This window comes from Amblyomma americanum, chromosome 1 (assembly GCF_052857255.1).
Source record: "Amblyomma americanum isolate KBUSLIRL-KWMA chromosome 1, ASM5285725v1, whole genome shotgun sequence".
NCBI lineage: Eukaryota > Metazoa > Arthropoda > Arachnida > Ixodida > Ixodidae > Amblyomma > Amblyomma americanum.
The window spans coordinates 458,158,515-458,179,703 of NC_135497.1; the positions used below are offsets into that span (position 1 = coordinate 458,158,515).

At 46.4% G+C, this 21,189-nt stretch overlaps 1 protein-coding gene across 1 annotated transcript in view; it reads left to right on the forward strand.

The window, feature by feature from the left end:
• LOC144116022 (cubilin-like) overlaps positions 1–21,189 on the forward strand; it is a 264,621-nt gene that overhangs the window by 49,745 nt on the left and 193,687 nt on the right. The window contains exon 6 of the mRNA XM_077650682.1: positions 14,012–14,251. Coding sequence (XP_077506808.1) covers positions 14,012–14,251 — 240 coding nt within the window. The remainder of the gene's footprint in view (positions 1–14,011; positions 14,252–21,189) is intronic.

The window sequence follows — 21,189 nt, forward strand, 5'->3', positions numbered from 1 at the left end:
CGGCTCGACTGTGCATATACTTGTCTATAAAATATACAGTGTATCTATAGACTAACCCTATAGTCTATAGGCAATACAAATCCTATGACAGTCTATATGACAATCTTTAGATTTCTGGCCACACACTTTTAGTAGACTTTTGTTTATAGAAAGTATTTCGACCATGAATAGACAAAAAGAAATGTCTTTAGGAAGGCCTATAAGATGTCTATAGACTGTCTATAGACCATTCTTTAAGGAGTCGGCGGGTCTAGCGCACTGCTGGCTGCAGGGTTTCGGTTCCAGCCGTGTGCGGTCCCAAAATTGTTTTGGGCAGCAGCTGCGACAAGAATGGCATTTTCTTGGAGCCTTTCTACTGTCACGCTATATTTGAAACCATTCACAGTTTTGCCACAGCCACCAACTGTAGACAGCAAATAGATCGATTGCACTAGATTTTTTAAAGGCGTGTGGTAAGGTGTGTCATGTGAAACGTGCTGAAAAAATGTACACGTTCGGTATTAATACCAAGACTGCCAGGTGGGTACACGCGTACCTGCGCAATAAGAGGCAATTCGTTGAGAATGATGGTGGACGCTCAGCAACCTTAGATGAAACGTCAGGTGCCCCGCAAGACTCCGTTTTAGGTACCAATTTATTCGTGTTGTACATAAAAGACATTGCAAATGATATAAATTCTCTTGATCAAGTGCGATTATTCGCACATATGACTGTCTGTTATTGTGTCCCGTGAAAAATGAGTATGACGAGGTCGCGTTAAACGAATCCTTTGAAGTTGGTGTGTTGAGTGGGATATGGGCACAGAACCCGGGAAGATATTTTACATGACCATTTCTAACAAGAGAGAGCCTCTAATTTTTCCATATGCAATTAACAACACTGAAATCAAACACATCACCGAACTGCAATATCTTGGCGTTACCATCACTAACAACCTAAACTGGAGCGAGCATATCAATGGCATTTGCGGCGTGGCGCAGCGCAAGCTTTGCTTTTTACAAAGGAAATTACAGAACGCTAACCCAGATACCAAACTGAAAGCTTATAAAACCATAATCAGACGATCTTTGGAGAGCGCGGTCATAATCTGGGATCCTGATCAGCAGTACCTCAGAGATAAACTCGAACTAGGATTGCCGTTAAATTTATTTTTTCCAACAACCAACGCCGCCAGTAAGCTCTGCTTACTCAAGCACAGCTTGCAGCACTTGCCACAAGAAGAAAGGTAGCCCGACTGAACTTCTGTTGTTAAATCTATTACGATAAATTATACCTTAATAGTGGCTTGTAAATAAGACTTCACAGAAGACTGTCACCTCGTATTAATCACACTCCAGCTATTATGAGCCACACAACAAGAGTTGACGTTTTTAAACATCATTTCCTCCAAAAACAATAACAGACAGGAATAGCCTGCATTCACAATTACTTGTAGACACCACATCAACAGAGAATTTTGAGAAAAAGTTGCAAGCGCACGATGTCTAAGTTTTTGTCTAAGCGTTTGTTGTAATCTACTTATCGGTATTTTTCCTAATCCTGAGATTTATTATTATACTGTATTGCACCATGTATGATGTGTAACTTGGAAATTGTTCCTGTGTGTTCCTGTTTTATTTATCTTATTCCCACCCTGCAGCAGCCCGAAATGACTAACAGAATATTAAATAAATAAATAAATAAATAAATCATACGGATATTACTTACAGGGACTGCAAGCCCCTCAATAAACAAGGGGCCTAACAAAGTTAAAAAGTTAACTATTTATATCAGTTAATCAGTCCACTGTTAGCATGTCTTAGCCGTATTCTGATGCACTATACCGCGCTGGCAATGCTGTGATGAAAAAAGTGTTCTTTCAAGTCAAATAGCACATTTATAAAACTTTCTTACAACCACTGTGCAGATCGGGACGTATACGTCACGGGGTTAAGCGATGACGGGTTTCTACGGAGACGGTGGGCGCAGAGGCCACAACACACTTTGTCCACCGCCGGCCGTCACTCCAGCGGCATGCGTGCTGCCGGACCGACAATGCGACGAAGCGACGACGAAGCCAGGAAGGCGAGCGCTCGTGCACTTCGCCATGCGCACACTCGGCCGTGCGGAAGGCAGATGTGTACAAGTAGACGAACCTGCACGCCGCGGATACAGTACCTGCCGTGGGCGCAGTAACCGCTGCGTTTTCGAGTTAGATTTCATCGCTGCTGCCAGTGTCGCACTTTTGCGCGCGCCCACCGCAAATGGTTTGGTTTGGGTTTTTCGGGTTTAACTCCCCAAAGGGACTCAGGCTACGAGGGATGCCAGCGCAAATGGTTGACCGGAGAAGTTAGCGTTCAGTGCCAGGAGCGAGATAAAGAAACACGAAGGCAGCGTTGAAAAGCCCACTGTAAGGGAGGTCTCAACATGGGCTCCCAAGTAAGACGCACTCAAAAATTCAGTAAAGGAAGATGAGCCTCTCTTAAGGCATCCTCATCAGGCAGAGAACGCTTTAAATCTGGGCTTTAGTTTTTTGGGGGGCTTGCTGTTTGTTAGCCGCATTTCACGGCAAAACATTCGTTTGTCAGCGTTGTTGTTCGTGTTCCAATCTTGTTTGGTGCATTTTTTTTGTATTCATGATGATAGGAGTTATAGGCCTTAACTATCGTTTAATGAACTATAGAAGAACTGAGGATTGGGCATGCTGGTGGTGATCCATCGCATTAAAAAGCAGCGCTAAAAACACACACAGAGGACGAGACGAGGCACACGGAAGGCGCTGATATCGTTTAATGAACACACTTACATACAACTGAAGGAGGTTTAAGCACAAAGAGGAATATTTAAACACTTTAAACCCTGCTGCGTTACTGCAGACCATTTCATGGAGCACTTCACACTGTGAACTAGAGGTGGCGCTATTACTGTGTCAACCATTTTCTACTTTGCTCCATAAAGCGTTAGCATCCTATATGTTTATAAGCGTGTGATAATGCACGGAAGAAGTCCCTGCACCTTGCTAGTGGCAAGACAGATCCCTATATATGTCAGGGTCATAGATCCTCGGCACGTCATGTCACTTTCCACACCCTGCATGGCATGCACAATTTTTTATGAAGCCAAGAAATCTTTTCCCCGAAAGTGGCAGAACTGGCAGAGGCCGCAATCGCAATGTCTTAACTGCTGTGCAAAGTGTTCAGTTAGGCGTCAGTTAAGCTACAGCCGACCCGAACAAACATCTTCTCTCTCTCTCTCTCCTGGCAAATGTTGCTGTCAGCACCTTCCCAGAAAATAGTGCGCTGTAGTAAAAATGAGCGAACTACTGTGAAGAAGCTGTGTGAATCTCAGCGAAGTGTTTATGCGAATTAGCAGGGTGTCCAACGACTGACTATTTTTCATCTTGCAGAAAATGTCGCCGCGAGAATGGGGCAGGATATATGATACATTTAACTGCGCAGTATTTCTACACTTGAAGACTGCCAGTGTTTTCTTACCAGATACTCGAAACTAACGTTCTGACAGAATACCGAAAAATCTTGCGTAAACGAATTTTTGCGAAATGCGCCTTTGGGTTAGATTGGCTGATTTCGGCAGATATGCTGCAGTTCTCGTGCTCGAAAGTTTGAACAGTACAGTTCTGGAGCAGCTGAGCAGCATGTTAAACATTGTAGAACCATATTTTCGCTTGCAGGAGTGTGTGGTTCCATGCCTCCTCTAGTTTCGTGTGGTTATGGAGCAGGCTTGTAGCTTCAGAAGTAGATTTAGGACGTACTGTTGCAATAAAAAGTTTACTGGACGCGTGCTGTGGCAAAAAACAAACAAACTTTATAGTATCCCTGTCTCGCGACCCAGTCGCCCAGTATTGTAGTATTGTTACCAGCGGTTAGAGTATCCACGTTCCTTCCTTCTTTGACAAATTTAGAGCGTATAGATTACGTGATTACGACGAAAGAAATCTTTCTCTTGTGCATTCGCGTCCCGCAAACTTTTCACTGTGACACTAAAGGTGCCCCAAAAGTTAAAAGAAGGACAGATTGAAGTGCGCTGCGCTATAGCGGAGGATACGCATGCAAACAGCGAAGGCTTGCGTTGCTGACAAAAGCTGTTCTTTAAGGCATGAAATGCTTGTAGGAAAATAAGGCAAACATCGTCCGGCAACCGAGACGAACCAGAAGTCGAACTTTGAATAAAAAGGTAGCTCAAAAAAGACGACCAGAGACCACGTGTTTATGGTGGCTTCCTTCTGTGGTCGTCCTTTCTGCGCTACTTTTTTATTCAAAGTATGTGTCACCGACTAGCCGAGCAACAAGATTTACTGAAGTCGAATATGAGGGCGAACGTATCCGAAATATTTCGAAACACTCCATCCAAGTGACATCGAGCAGAAAGAAACTTTATCCTCAAGCGAAATTCGAAACAGCGGCTTCGTTTCCCTAGAAGACCATTGGGCCATCGTTGTATGTTCTCTATGCGTGCTATCCCTTTGCTGCACGGCGTGTACGATTGTGCATGCGGCTTTTGCGAATATTTTTTAAAGCGTGTAGAGTTGTGATCGCCAAGTCAATCATGCTAGCTACATTTGAAATTCTTTTCTGGCGGAATGACAGGTCCATTTAACAAAACGATTCTCTACAGAAAGGGATAAAAAAGTACATGGAGAAGTTCTACAGCACGCCAAGCAAAATCTGTTTACTGCGGCCGCTTCCTTTTTTTTTTTTACGACGCGGTAGAATACATCACTAAAGCACATGGTTAACTGCATTTTGGCTGCGGAAAAGTTTCAGGTGAAAAGCGAACCATTATTAGGCATCAATAAGTCAGTTAGAAAATAAGGTTGTGACTCCATGTGTGCGCGCGTGCGTGCGCGAATTACTCAAGTGCTTGCGCCATTCTTTGTGTTTTTGTGAAATAGGGGTTACTAATTAAACACACAACTGTTTTTCACATTTTTCTTGATAGAATTTAATGCGTGTTTGAAAGGACTGTATCTGGTAGCCTCTCGCCCTTTGCGCTGAATATATTGTCGTCTTTGTTGCCTTTCGTCAGTTTGTTCAGCGCCGCAAATGCTTGCGATGGCAGCTGAAGAGAGAAGTCGGTTTTGAGGCACAGTAACTGCCCCAGTTTCCAGCGGACAGCTCAAATGCACCGTGAGGGAAGGGATGAATGACGAAGGTGCTGTAGGGTGGAGGCCTTGAGGTTAATTTCAGCCACCTGCTGTTCTTAGCGTGCACTGAAAAACATACGGGCGTCTTTTGCATTTCGCCTCTGTAGAGAGACGATTTGATCATGCAACCTGAGCCACCGCGGTGGGTGCTCCTGGAGAACGGGTGAACGCTGTGGCGCTTGAAACAGTGAGTGGTACATACCTTGCTAATGCAGCGGTAGACGTTGAACTCGCTGCCCAGTGCTGAGAAAGAGAAGCGGTTGAATGCAACCGCCCTTAAAGCGCCGGCAGCGATCCGCACGACCAGCGCGTACTCGATTGCATGACCGCGACCACAATTATTGCATCTTCATGGTCGTTGAGATCAGCAGGCTTTCGGCCGAGGCGAAGGCCCCGTGTAGCGCTTGCTGGAGCCACCTCCCCTTCTTTATCACATGGTCGACGCTGGTCACACTGGCCGCTGCGAACCGAAAGTGGCGAAGCAACCCAAGGGTGTTGTAAAACTAAAAAAATTGGCTGATGCTTCTCAAGACTCGAGGGCGGCTACCGCCATCTAGGAGCCGGCCTTGAAATACCCTGCGCCTTAACTGCAACGCATTACATGGTTACATTTGTTCTCGACGGAGGAGATAGGCTGTCAGTTTGTGAAGTCCTTATCGCCGGTCCAATCGAAGCGGCGCTGTTTCCAGCAGTGAGTGGCAGGGGCACGAAGAAACCGCTGCCAAGCAATGCGCGAAGCACGCTGCGTAAGCGAGGAATCAGTCTGAAGGCCGTAGCCTTCTTCTGGAAGCAAATTTCGCGGTCAACAGCACTCGCCACGAGCGTAACAGACCAACTCTTTCGATGAGATGAATGTCAGTGAGGAATCCATGCATGAATAGGGTGCCTCGGTCCATGAAGCGCCAAAAGCGCCCGCGATGCACGGGTAAACATCAGAAGCGCGGCATTGGCTCGCCGGACTTGATCGCCTGCGCAGTCGCTACATTCGTGCACTTACGCTCCTAGGGTGCGCCGCGATTATACGTGTACACCGCTGGCGTGCTCCGTTTAACTTTTGGGGCACGCCTACTGACCAGCGCGGTTTCCTAACTGCCAGCCTCGAAAAGAAGTTGAGGAAGAACCTGTTTTCGAAGAATAGGACGCAAGAACTTCAGCAAGAGAGGCAGTGCATAACGCGCTTTCATAATTTTAAAGCCTTAATTTGCCCGCTGGCAGTATTTCTACCAAAAAAAAAAAGTGCATAAACGCGCAAACCAATCCTCCCAGTTTGCTACAGCGGTGGTGACGAAAACAAAAACTGGGGAGAAAATTGTATATTTTGTGTTATGTTTCACGTGTACAATGCATCAATATTGTTCGGGTTCCAGCTATTTGGGTAAGTGGACTGAATGCGTATTCATGCTCTACATAGCATCATTTTTCTCACGAAGGTTAGAAAAGGAGGACAACACGACTGAAAGTTCATTATTCATGCTGATAATACGATGCGAAAGCGAAATCGCTACAAAGCTATTACTAAGTTTACGGCGAGTGTTCCTGCTTGTATTCTCTCCATCCGTTCCCTCAAGGCGTGGTTGAGGTATCCACAAACAACGTGACAGTTACTGAACCGTTCCTCTACTTAAAATTATTTTCTACATTTCTTCCATACGACGCGGCGGAGGTGTCTACCAAGATTGTTTCCCAAATTTTAGATGTCACGCGAACACAAGCTCGTATGATGGGTTTCATCGCCCATAACGTAAACGAAGTGCAGTACTTAACAACGAGGTAGCAAGTGCTGCAGGTCCAAAATCTTTAAATGCAGTGCGTGAAGACCAATATGAACGGCATACCACGCGTGCTGCAAAGCACAGAACACCAAAACGGGTCAGTGACTTCCAACACTGCTGTTAATAACCAAACGAAACCATAATTTCTTTGCCGTGTACTCTGTGGTTATCGGCATTCTTGATAAATACGCTTTGCACTTTTCTGTATTTATAATTTTTTTTCACTGAATTATACCTACTTTTTTTTGTGATCCTTTTCTCGAAATAAAGTTAGAACATTGAGCTGGTATAGTGAGTGATTAAATTAATATTTTCTCGCTTTACAGCCCATGGGAGAGGAGTGTTAATATGCAGCTTACGAATAGCGATACTACATAATTTGTGGCTGGAGGTTTCCGCATTGTGAAATACGAGGTAATCAAAAAGTTTTAAGTTTAAAAGTGAACACTAATACGGAAATAACTACCTTTCTTTGCGGAATCATGGTGAAGTTAGAAGCAGGAACTTTTATTGTGACAAATTTATGCGCGTCGCACCGTCGCAGCGCTAGCAGCATGGACAGTGGCGAAGAGTAGTGGGGGTGTCGAAACAGCTCACTCGGAGTTGTCTCGGAGGCGTGGCCAGTTGGCATGTTGACTGAGGTGGAGAAGAGCGCAACACACGGCGACTAAGCGCATGATATTCATGGGATACGGTGTTGATCGTCTCAGTACACACTCATGGCATCAATGAAGCCCTATTTCGACAAACTTGTATAACTGGAATAAAACGAAAACGGAGCGGCCATTGCCGGCGAGGTGTGAGAATACCAAGAACCACTCCTTTCTGTTTCACCTACGAAGCCTTTGTGTACCTTTCATACACAGTAAGTTCAGAAGCGCCGAACTCTGCAAGGCTCATCTGTCAGCGTGTCACGCGTCTTCTTCGCCATGCTTTGTGCACTCTCTAAATGGACAACATACCTTTTTTTATCATGCTTGCAACAAAGTTGTGAAGGTTGAAGGTTTCACTGGTGGACAGATGATCTGTCAATGGCAGACAGGCTTTGCGTGGACGAGCGTTGGAGCGCACCCAATATTTGGATGGGTGAGGGGACCTTTATTAGGCAGCGCTTTCCAAACACGGCTAAGCGAATCGTTCACTTCAGGTGGAAGGCACAGCGTTCTGGCGAAGTCAGGCTCGGTGCTGTTGTTGTTGTTGTTAGCCTATCAAAAGATGGCACATACCCACACTGGGGGATCGGCCAAGAATCGGGTGGCTGTTCACCTGAACGCAGTTAATAAAAAGGAAAAGCACGTGGGAGCGCAACACCGGTAAATTTTTCGTAATGAACAAAAAAGGGATGAGAGTTTTGATTTTAAAATTTTAAGAATAATAATAATGAGTGGGACTAAATATTAATGATTAGTCAAAATGTAATAATTGATAGAAAAGAAAAGTTTGGAACACTTAGCAAGGCAGTCGGTGAGATTCTATCAGGAAATTTAGAACAGCGGTACAAACAGATCTGTGGCTGAACCCAAATGTGGTGGCGCCAAATGATAGCAAGAGTGGGCTGCTCAAACTAAGGCCAAGATGCTGCAAGCAAAAAAAAAACTCGCGACTCCGCACCGATTTCTTTCTCGTCGCCTGAAGACGAGCTCACGCCGCTGCACCGTACCGGAGTTCGAGTCTCTACGGCACCAATTTAGAAAGTTGCCGAGGACGCTACTTTTTAACCTCCCTGCATATCTAGCTGCCTCCGCAACTTCGTTATTTAGAAGTGCGAACTTAAACCCCGGTGCAGCTGACACAGTCAACTTCGGCAGTATCGCGTAGTATTACCAGAAAGAAGCAACGCTTTTAAGCAGCACGTTGTGCTTTCACGAGTCCTAGAGTAGAGGTTTTGAAAAGGCGCTGCTGTTAGCACATTCCCTGCAAAAGTTGGTGCTCGCTGTTCTGGCAACACTGGGCTGCGGCGGCCATACACCTCCATGCCTAGTGGCACGAAGATAAGGAATGCTGTGTTCTGAAGGCTTTTCCCAACTCGAGGCTTTCCTGCCTGTCGCTTGCGGGGCATCGTCGTACGCAGCATCGCTTCCGACGCAAGCTCTCCGGAGCACCTCTGCTCAGCTTAACGCGCTGTGGCGTCAGTCACGTTGTGTAGCCAAAAATAATGGCGTGACAAGGTGACATTGTCGGAACTACTACTACTACTACTACTACTACTACTACTAATAATAATAATAATAATAATAATAATAATAATAATAATAATAATAATAATAATAATAATAATAATAATAATAATAATAATAATAATAATAATAATTGGTTTTGGGGAAAAGGAAATGCCGCAGTATGTCTCACATATCGTTGGACACCTGAACCGCGCCGTAAGGGAAGGGACAAAGGAGGGAGTGAAAGAAGAAAGGAAGAGAGGTGCCTCGGAGCCTCGGAACAGCTACAGGACTCGTGTTGGGGGAAGCACAGCGCGCGAGAAGCGCAGTGCTACGGCCCACGACGGAGATTTTCGTTTTACACACCAGTTCCGGCTTCTGTCTCGCCGCGAATGCCAAGGGTTTTCGTCGCAAAAAGGGCTTAGGGCTCCCTGTGTTGTGCAACGAAATTATAGTATTGCGTTATCGCTTAGGGGGATCACTCCGAAGTGTAATGCACTAGATTAGCATAACTTTACACTTCTCTCCTTAGTTCATTTATTGATTTTCTGGGCTCCAAAAAGGAGGATTAGAAAATGACAAGCTAATATGTTCATCACAAGTGGCTTAAACCCTCTTGCATGAGCGCTGAGTTCTGCTTTCAAACAGGCGCTAAGCAGAGCAAAAATTCTGAGGAAAAGCTCTCACAGTAGCAAGTATCCGATGAAGATTTGTTTCGCCAGGCATTACATGTTAGCAACAAATAATACAATCGCTGACCAGGTCAAAGCGTGGCATGACGTTTTGGATACAGCGCAGATATATTTATCACTAGGAGTCCAAGACGAGTGGGAGAAATTTACGCACACTAGCAGATATGGTGCTTTGAAACTACCTGAGTAAAGGGACTGGAATTAAGCACGTTAAAAGCAAGCCATAAGTTATCTGTGTAGCGACGGTGATATTACATTTCTACCTGGCTACAAGGGCAGGGCAATTGCACTGCTCGACAACAGCGATTACTACAAAAAAAGTTGGTGGAGAGAGCCAATGCTCCTGTGTAATATCATCCCACGGGTACGCAGCAAGGAAAGCTACACGAACTTCTTGCAAGCGTGTCCAATTGCTGCACCTCCAGTAGAGTATTAGCTTTACTACCACGTGGAGCTTGCTAACAACTTCCCCCTCCGCAACCATCGCAATGTAAAGCCTCCGCGCGGCCCAGAAGCGAAGCGCTCCGTTAATTGCGGCCTCTTGTAGACTTGACCATGCCTTTCAACTTATCTGCACAAAGCTTCGATACTAGGTTTCAACGCTCGTCATAAACTCTTCAGAAGTCGTGCGCGGCATACTGACATGACAGCGTTGAAGGCCCCGTTCTCCAGAAAATTCGGTGTAGCGTTGTGAACGAAAAATCACGATCGTGGCTCTGGCAGGCGGTCCCCACATAGCAACCTAGAATGCAGGTGGGCCACCTAGGTCACGTGACCTTACAGCGTCATCACAACCTGCCCACCGGGCAGTGAGCAATCTGCCCACCGTGGCAGGTTGCAGTTAAAGTAATGATTGGTCTCTCGGGAACATCAACCGAGGTGGAACAAGTCCCACCGGTGGCAGCACCTGCCATCGCAGGGCAGTGGCGCATCGCTTAACCGCTCCACCATTGCGCCGGGAGGAGGGGTAGGAGGACTCCCAGGGATCAATGAATGTGAAGTAGAGTATGGCTTTCTGCATATCTGAGAATAAACCCACTACGCTATCGCGCCATACCCTTAAGGCGGAGGTTAAGTGTTCCCTCCAATTTTCTGCCCCCAACCATCGTGCTGGTCAATTTGAAGAACTGCTTGCACGCCGTCGACTTTCCTAGCTTTGTTTGCGAGATCGCCTGTGCCGACTGCTGTCAAGTGTGATACAGAGGGACAGTGATATCCGTAAAATTGCAGCTACGTTGTGCAGGAGAAAAACCGCGCCATACTCGTTAGAAAAACCCGAAGGCCGACACAAAGGAACGACTTCACACACACCGCGTTTCGTCTGTCCAGTTGTTCCCTTGTGTCTGCCTTCGTGTTTTATAATGAGACTGGCGCGGTTTTTCTCCTGCACAATGAGCTGCCAGTTAGTCCCCTGTTCTTGCCCTGTTGGCTGCAACATCATCATGGAGTCAGAAACGACAATCATGCAGCAAGTGCGCTTTCCGTGTGCTTGATGGAAAATATGCGTGCGCAAGTGCGGTCATTTTACTGACTGGGCCAACGCCATTAATTGAGCCATATAGCGAAACCTGCCGACGTCTCCAGTCAGGGCTTCTTCAAACGACACTCGATGCCACAATCCCCGCCACTGGTCTACACGCGTTCTTTACGTCGCGTACTTCACATTTAAATTTCACCCACTCGTGTTGGCCGCATCATCGTGATTAAAGAACATACCCAGGAATTCTGCACAAAGAATTTTGCAGCGCTGAACCATTTATGAACGAAATTTTCGAATAGAATGTAAGATTTAACTACAGCAATCAATATATCCGCAGATAACCCGACGGCAGTCTTGAAATTTTTCTTCTATTCCCGTTTTTTCAACCGTCAAAAGCGTTCCCCATTGGTTTTCTTTGGCAGTCTTAACTGTTCTATGCGATCGATGGAAAGACTTCAAAGAAAGATCTTGCTACATATCAGAACAATGGACCTTCAATATTTCGATTACAGTGTCTTACAATTTTCCAATTTTCAAAATTTTCGCCCGAGAAAGCGGGGCATGCCTGCACGTATGGGCTCTGACTTTGGAGAGGGCTGACTGGAGATCAATAGGAGAGGCCTTTTTTCCTCACTGGACGAAACCGGGCGAGTGATGAAAACGGTAATGAAGAATTGCTAACGTCATACTGCACACTGAGTAGGCCAATGGCTAAATTTCCTGGTTTCAGAGTTCACACAGGTTGCACAACACTACGTGAATAATCAAACAGCTAGAAAGCCAGGTCTTGAGCCTGCTGTACGCCTCCTCAAACAATACCTCAGACGAAAATATTGTGGGCCACAACGAGCGTCAGAACAATAAAGGTGCAATGATGCAACAAAAAAAAACTTACAGCAGACTGGCAGGATTGATAACAGAGGCATGCGAATGAGGATCACAAGAAAGGCCGCATTTCAAGCATTTTGTACAATTAACAAATCCTCTGCGCGCTCGAACAAGACTTTTGAGCTGTATACGGGCGTCCTGCTCACAATTACCGCGGAAATAACACTTTTTATTGCTTTCGTTTTCTCAACGTATTTCTCGAAACCTTCTTCGACAACAAAAACTTGGGGAAACGTGGCTTCCCTATGAAAAGTTTTTCGCCCAGGGGGAGGGGATGGGGCGACATGCTCTTCCTTAAATCCGTTCATTGAAGTGCGATAACTTCAACAAAAGTGGCGAGTTCCTTGCACTGTAGCTCTATGGCTTGGTACTAAGCTAGTGATATTCAGGACGAACACAAGTAACAGGCCTGTGCTAGTCCTGTTAATACCGAGAAGTTCACCAAGCTGCCCAGCGACAAGCTTTACTCAAAGTGTAAACGGTGTGCAAGCACCCGATAATGATATTTTAGGGCAAGCCAGTGGCCACCAAGGCATCTAGCGCGAACAGGTCTGCCGATGTCTTGCAGCAAAAAAACAAACAAAAAACAAAACAAATCTTCCATCACCTGCCATAAGTGCTCTGAAGGCGCAGTGTGTTCATCGTGCTTTGTTGGAGCCAACATCCGAGTTAACGAAATAGTAAACTGTCGGCTGGATGGGAAGTGCCCCGCTCGTGTTGACCTAGCTCTTCTACTGCCCTCATGCATGGTTGATCGGTCATTTTAGACTACGACACTGCCCCGTGGCACATCCACCTCTGGGGCATGCACGAAGCTTCCTGCATTGTTCAGGTTCTTCCTGTCTCGTTCCTGACGGCTACGTTCCTTCAAGCCTGCAGCCTGAAAGAGTTGTGGCGGTGGTGATGCATAAAGAGAGCCGATGCTGAGGACGACAAAAACAGAGAGCTTTATTTATATAACATAAAATTCCAAGTCACACTAGTGAAGTCATGCAGACACTAATAGTAACTCAAGGGGGATCTCGCACAGAGAAACTGTAGAGTAAATTTCAAAGAAATCACACGCAAAGAAAGCGAAGTGCAGGGAATAACCTTAACTTGTCCACAACAGAAAATAGCTGTCTCAAAAGCTAACTGACGTGGTGTACAGAGCGCGAGGATTAACTCATGATTACAACCTAGACTGCCGTCCTCGGTTTTCTATGGAAACCTGAGGCTTGAACTCGCAAATAACTTGGTCGGGCACCTCACGCGATGCACGCTGGCTGTCAGAAGGAAAATTCTGATATCATATCACCACAGTCCAAATGTTCTGGCGTAATAGTTGACCCAGAGCTCTTTTTAAAAGCAGGCAAATTTATAAACTTAAAAATCGCGTAGAAACGGGACAAGGAAGAGTCGACGCCGACAAGCCACCCAGTGTGTATCGTCTCTTTCTTGTTCTGTTTCTAAGCGCTTTTTCTCATCATGTTCTCGTATCACCAACTCGCCCAATTACGAACTGCTGTTGAAATTACAAGACTGCACAGTTTATGTCTGCCCACATCAGGACTCCTGGATTCGCTGGCGGGTATCTGGCAGCTGAAGCAGCGGCTTAAACCTAAATAATTGTAACACGGCTCTACACATTTTCGAATTAGCAAAACAGCATCAGAGCAACCTGGCTCTAATCTTCTGCATCCGCTGCGAGCACCACATCATTCTTCTCTCGTAGTATACTCGTACGCATGGCATCATCGCATCTGGAAGAATATAGTTTATTTACTTTTGAGCGCCGTGAAAGGACTTCGAGAGGCAATTTTCGTTCAGTTCGCACACCAGCCTCTTTCACGAAAGACGGCCGCGTCAAAGAACGTCCCTCTCTGGCTTCCTCGCAGTGGGCCCGTGCGAGGAGCGGCACTCGCAGGAGGAGTTCCAGCTGTGGAGCCCCGGCTTCCCGGAGCCGTACGGGAACAACCAGAAGTGCTGGTACTACATCCGCCGGGCCGTGGACGCCGTCTGCGGCCTCGAGCTCACCTTCCTGCACTTCGACCTGGAGCAGAGTGACGGCTGCGTCTACGATTACCTCGACGTCGATGGGCAGAAGTTGTGCGGATACATCACGCCGGGCGGCGTCCGTGAGTCACACTCTGTTCAATCCACGCGGCGGCTGTACTTGGCGTGTACTGAGTGGTCGCCGTGAAAACAGTATCTGGCGGAGCGTTAGCAGCTGGTTGAAATTGATGTAGGATGACTGCTTGGATGTTTGGACACGTTTGTTGTGTCTCGTGTATTGCAACATGGAGGTGGCAGAGACTCACTCTCTCGGTTGCGCTCAAGCGCCGTCGATACACGGAGCGAGCGCTCAAAACTGATATGTGTAGCGCGCTTTTACATTGAAGCTCCCTGCTTCCTGTCTTTGCAGTTATACAAGAGTAATGCCAACGGATCAGTGGCAGTGGCACGATCTTTTAAGTGAGCTTGGAAACCCTGGGCTTAACTCGTCTTACCGGCGCAAATGCTCGCGCGATAAAGTACAGCGCATACACCGGAAACCTTGCTCGGTGTGGCCAGTTCAACAAGGACTCGCCTGTACTTTTGCAAGGCAAGTGTTGTTGCTGAAAGAGCACCAACCAGGGCTTCCAGACTGCACTGCTGTAGCGAAGAAAAAGATTTCATGTTTGAGTTTTTCGAATCTAACTTTTTTGACTGCACTAAAATTTGCGCACCATCTATATGGGAACACAATATCAAACTTTTTCCACAATAGCAATCAATATTTATAATCATATTAGGCTACAGTTTGTTCGCACTGCAAGTTTGCCGAATAACTGGTTTATGCACTGCCTGAAGGTTCCGGCGATAATATAAGTTTTCATTACAAAATGAGGCACCAACCTCAATAATGCCTTTGCAGAGTATCCTAATGCCAACAGTACTTCGCATGCAAGCCTTCTGCGTCGCTCAGTGGTTGACGCCGTCGAAGCACAGAGCCCTGGAAGCTGTCAATAAACGAACAGTCTATGTTTCACCACTTTTGCAACAACTGGTCGAATTTCTCTTCGGCACAGCTGGCTTTTTGTCCTTCGGACGACTCGCGAAGCCTATCCAAAGATGTTCAACTGAAATAATTTCAGCAGATCAGCTTGGCCACTCCATGCGATCCACCCTCAACTTCTTCAACCAATCTCCCACAAGCTTACAAGAGTTCTTCGGGTCGCTGTTGTGTCGAAACACACATCCAAGTCCCAAATTTTTGCGTGCCAAAGTCAGCATATCCTTTTCAAGAATTCTCCGATAAACCTGTTTGCTCATGGTACCTTGAAGTAGGTGAAGGAGACCAAGCCCACAAGAAGAGAATAAGCCCCGTGTCATTACGTTCTCGCTTCCTAATATTTAACGTGGGAAGCCCATGAAGAGGTCAATATTAAGTGCGTTTGAGGAGACGTATATAACGATTCACATCACTCCCACACGATAAGAACTTCGATTCGTCGAACGAAATCACTCTTCTCTATTGTTCGCCTATTCCCATTAGGTGTTCGTTTGTCTACTTTGATCTAGTTCACCAGTACCCTTCACCGTGGTGCGCGTTTTTAGCTGGATTCTGGCATTTATCTTAGCACATTACGTCCCACAGATGACTGAGCCACAGTAGAACCTGACACCAGGGCGGAACATTTGGAAATGAGGACAAAAAATAGTCGAGTTTGTTCGCCTTGCGCTAACGATGTCCTTGTCGATTGTTTTGGTTGATCCCTCTGAGATCTTTCGTTGAAGATCGAAATACCAAACCTCTTCTGAATTTATATCTCATCAAAACTTGATAAGCCGCGAACTGCGCCAATGTGCAACTCATTGAAAGCTGGCAGTGTTTCATGACAGAGTTGCGGCCACGGATAACTGCCATTTGTACAGTCTTGGTGGCGTTACATGCACCTTGCACTCCACCCATTGTTAATAAAAATATGAAGTAATGTCACTTCACCAAATATGTCACTTGAAAATGACAGCAAGTTAATACTTTAGAACAGATGGAAAATACCGCAATGAGAAGCACCCAAGGAAATACGAAAATTAAAAACGAACTCAAGGCAAACAGTTGCGGCCCCAAAAACTGCTGATGGAGAAGAGGGCATTATTGCATGAAAATATGCTCGAAACAAGCAAATTGTTTTTTTATTATTGAAAGATTTTGTATTTATGCGAAAAAATTCAAAATATCGCATCTTTTTGTCCTGTACTGTACGTCGTCTGAAAGGAAGATTTTTGCAACTCTCGCTTGGCACACACTGGTGCCGTTAATTTGAATTGATTAGCACGAATGCGCTTTATGCATGGCTGCAGCCAAAATCTTTCTGGTGCGTGGGGAAAAGCCTTGGGCGACGAAAAAGGAAGCGCGCCTTTTCGGACGCTGTTCTTTTAGAGACGCACTGATAGAGCAGGGGCATGGGTGTTCTCTTGTGCCCCGCCAAATGTGATTTCATCATGCGAATAAGTCAATAGTTGTTGTTCAGAAGACCAAGGACAGCCGATGCGTGACTCAGTGGTTACAGCACTCCACTTCTGAACCCAAGGTCGTAGGGAGGGATCTCGGGTGCGACGGCCGCGTTTCGACCGGCGCGAAATGTTGCAAGGCTCTAAATTAATCCGGAACCCTCCGCCAAGGCGTCCGTCATAAGCATCGTGGACCATCGGGACGTTAAACAACACTACGACGGAAGCAACAAGAAGGCAGAGATTTTAATCCAGGGGCTTTTATAGGAAGAGTGTGGTTGCGGACAACGGCTGCAGCCTATTAGCCTATGCAACCCCCCCCCCCCCCCCCCTCCATTCATGAAAAGTGTCCTGGAGAGTTTGGCACGCCTTGAGAATGATGCCGTGCGAAAAGAATTTTTTGTGAGTTTGAAGCAAGAGCGGAGACATTTAAATGAATCTGCACTTTGGTCGTTTTTTCTACTCTGGTAGTTCTCCGCTCTCAAGCGGTCTGCACGAACGGCAGCGTCGCTCTCCGTACGCGAACCGCGTCCTGCGCCGTGGACCGTGGCAGTGCAGCTTCCGTCACCAGCGGCGGTGCAGTCGCCGACGCGGGCGATTGCGGTCGACCACCCAACACCTCCAATAGCATAAGTCTCACGCTTCGTGGCGTTAGCTACGTCACCATCGCCGACCCCGGCACGCATCAATACCCTTCATAAAGAAGTGCTTCCTTCTCTCCACTCGACTGATCTCGTGCAAATACTGTGGCGCGATTAAAAAGAAGAAATAAAAATTTGCCCTGGGCCAATAAGTACATGGGATTAAATTGCCGCCAATATATGCGCGGCGTTTCCAGCATTGAACACAAACGTTCTCGAAGCCGCTGTTTCAGCGTGCGCCTAGCTTGCAAAGGATGGCTTTCGCCGATGTTCATTGTGTCTTACAATCAAAAGACCAAGACACTTGTTTTGTCACAAATTAAAAAAAAGAAAATAACGCACACTCATTGTCGCGTCTCTGTCACTCATTCACACGCACACACACGCACTCACGCACGCACGGACGGACGCACGCCCCCCCCCCCCCCCACGCCCCCCCACCCCCCACACACACAAAACGTCTGCGTAAGTTTTAGGTGATGCGAACGATCAAATATTTCATCTCATGATTTCTTTTATCTTATTTTACGCTAGGATGCGGCTATGAAGACCCATTGCGGTGGCTCAGTGGGTAGGGCGCTCGGCTACTCCTCCAGAGTTCCCGGGTTCGAACCCGACCGCGGTGGCCGCGCTTCGATGGGGGCGAAACGCAAAGGCGCCGTGTGCTGTATGATGTCAGTGCAGGTTAAACATCCCCAGCTGGTCGAAATTATTCCGGAGCCCTCCACTACGGCACCTCTTTCTTCCTTTCTTCTTAGTCCCCCCTTTATCACTTCCTTTACGGAGCGATTCAGGTGTCCTCCGATGTGTGAGACAGATACTGGAACGTTTACTTTCCCCAAAACCCAAATTTAATTTTCATGCGGGTACGGAAAATGCCGAGGCACTCGTGTGTTCTTCGTTGTAGCAAAAATTACACTTGGTGGCCCGAAATCATAGTTTGCCCTTTATTTTTTATTTTAACGTGACAACGTTAAGGAGCCCGTGTCGCAGAAAAGCCGGTGTCGTCTGCGTCGGCCGTGAGCGAAAAATACCTTCTCCTCCACGTGAGCGAAAAATTCCTCCTTCTCCTCCTCGCAATGTACGCCACTGCCACAACAGATGGCCCGCGACGGCAGCGCCTGCTAGTGTTCCTGCATATGCTCCCTGCGGGAGCATATACAGGAACACCAGCGCCTCCCGCTCGTCTCGTTCGGGCGCAGTGGGGCCGTACGGGCACGCAGAAATCACGCGGTGAGCGGCGAACAGCGCAGCGCACATCCACAGCGCGTTCACCACGAAGCTTGCGGCTTGCTGCCCGTTCGTTCGGCGCGGAGTCTATGCTGCAGCTTGAGTCCCGCGCGCTTCGGCAAGGAGCCTGACAGCGCTTGTACGTGGTTTGCCGCTCCGCGCGTCCGTTTCACCGTACGTAGCAGAGCCATTTGTCTAACGGGCAAGGGGTCACGCTGAACTGGCGATGACGTTCCGTGGACTCCCTGGCAGGGCTGCAACACACTGTCGCGTTCCACTCTTAAAGGCGAAGCTTAAGCGTCCTCCAATTTTGTTTTCACTGTTAACGCCAAAACCATTTTTGTGAACGGTTATTATTTGTGTAAGGTGGGGTTTATTCGGAGAAGCTTCTTAGCGGGAGCAGGGCCAACAGCAGTCCGAGGTCAGCTAGTCCAGCCAGGAGCGTGCACCATGCCATGGCATGCGGCTCGCGCGTATGCTCGTCGTCTTCCTTACATTTGGAAATGATAGAAGTGAACAAAATTCTGAAAGGCGGATACGGTAAGCAGCGATGGCTATTATCGCCCGGGAGTTCAACTTAAGGTTTCAGTTTCGATTCCTGGCTAGATGTGACGGCCACGTGCAATGCTGTGGCATGAATTGGCATGCTTACTGTGGTCTAAGCGCCAGATATCATTCTCGACAGCAGGCATCATATAACGCAGTTTTCAGTATAAAATGAAACCTATAAATATACTATGAGGTACGCAAACAACACATAAGGTGCAATTTCCATTCTCTTCAATATCCAACTTCCAATTATGCGAGAGATTTTGGAGCATTTCGGCAGAATTTAAAAAAACATCGTGTCTCCTGATTGCCACTTCGGTGCACTGGCGTTTCTTTGTAAACCGACGGTTGGGGCTAGTTGGTACAGCACTCTTGCAATGGAAGCGCTAGCTTTGACAGAACGGCCTGGGACACAGAGACTAGGTACAAAACGACGAACAGAAAGCGCTCGTTCTGTTCATTGTCTCTGTGTCCCATGTAGTTATCAAAGTTGGCGGTTCCACTGCAGAAAAAAAAGAGTAGTAAAGAGAAAAGCAGGTAGCTAGAATTAGCAGAATATACAGAAAGATTTTTAACGTTTACAGATTTTTATTTTAAAAATTTACGTCGGTGCGGTGCGTTGAGCAGGATTGTACAGCCTGGCGGACATAATGTACTTCATATGAATCGATAATTAGACGGTTAATGATTTTGAGTTAACTAATATTTTTGATCTTTCATTTTATGAAATAAGGTTATATTGCGGAATTGATGATTTTCTACATCGATGGTGAGCCCTGTTTTTAAATTTTCTTAATCGGCGATGTGTTTCGAAATATCGAATGCCCAAAACGCTCATTTGAAAGCTCATTGAGTTGGCTTTCCCGCAGTGCACATTTAGAAAATGTTAAAATGGGGTCTCTCGCACTTATTATGCTTCAGATACAGACGCAGTTGGTGTATTTCATGATGTAGAAGAAACTAACTTCATTTCGGCGACGATACCGCGTTCATCGACGCCATTTTATCAATTTAATCCAGGAAAGACGACTCAACGAGCTTTCAAGTGTGTATTTTTGACGTTCGATGTTTAGAACCACATCGCCGATTAAGAAAATTTGAAAGCTGAGGTTGCCTTCGATGTTGATGGTAAGAAGTTTCGCAATATAATTTTTTGTCCTAAAACCAAGAATAAAAAGTTATTAGGTAAATAAATTAATCGACTAATTATGGATCCATATGGGATACATAATGTTCGCCTTGCTGTATGATACGGCTCAACAAACCGCACCGATGTATCTTTTGCAGTGTTAAAAAATATGTGCAGGTAAAAAATGACCCTGTATGCAGAAATATATCTGGAATGCATTTACAAAAATTACAAAAGCTTAGCAACAGCCAACACTACGCCGGTAAAGCATCATTTGGAGCTTTCAGGAGCTTGGATTTAATGCAGGAGAATAGTGTTACTTTTGTGTTAGTCTTCTTATGAGCTATTAAAAGTTTTATGCGACAACAATAAAAAAAAGTGAAGCTTGCTCTGAAAGTGCTAATTAAATTTGTCACTGAACCTCTTAAAAACCTCACAAAAATCTCGAAAAGTGACAAGGCAAAGTTAACCGGAATCAAGACAGAATAGTAGAGCATTGTCTTTGCGAGGATGCTGAAAAGGCAGGGGACAGCTGCTCAGGAACTAATTTCTGTAGGCTATTGCCTGAATGGATCAGCCGCAGTTTGCTTACCTCCATGGTGGATTGGTTGCACAAATGGGAGGCATTCAAAATCGTTGCCGGCACAGCGCGCTTCGCCTCATCTTCTAAGCTCTGACTGAACTCTGCAAGTGTTGTTTTGAAGAGCTGGGCTTCTCCTATTTTCCCACGGACAAATTTCAGACGGACAGTGCCCGGATTTCAGCATACAGCAGAAAAAAAGGAGGATGCTTACGTCTTTAAGAGTGTAACGCGACAGTGTTATCGGGTTCCGGTCGCATCGCCTTCTCATTCACCTCACGCTCTTGAGCCGCACAGCAACCTACCTCTCATAACTCAACACACTTTTAAACGTCCACAGCGCGACTGCGTTGTTTGGTTTGGTTTAGTTTATAGACTTTAACGTCACAGAGCAACTCAGGCTATGAGAGATGCCCCACTCTAACTTAACGCATACAGGTCTGGTTGCCG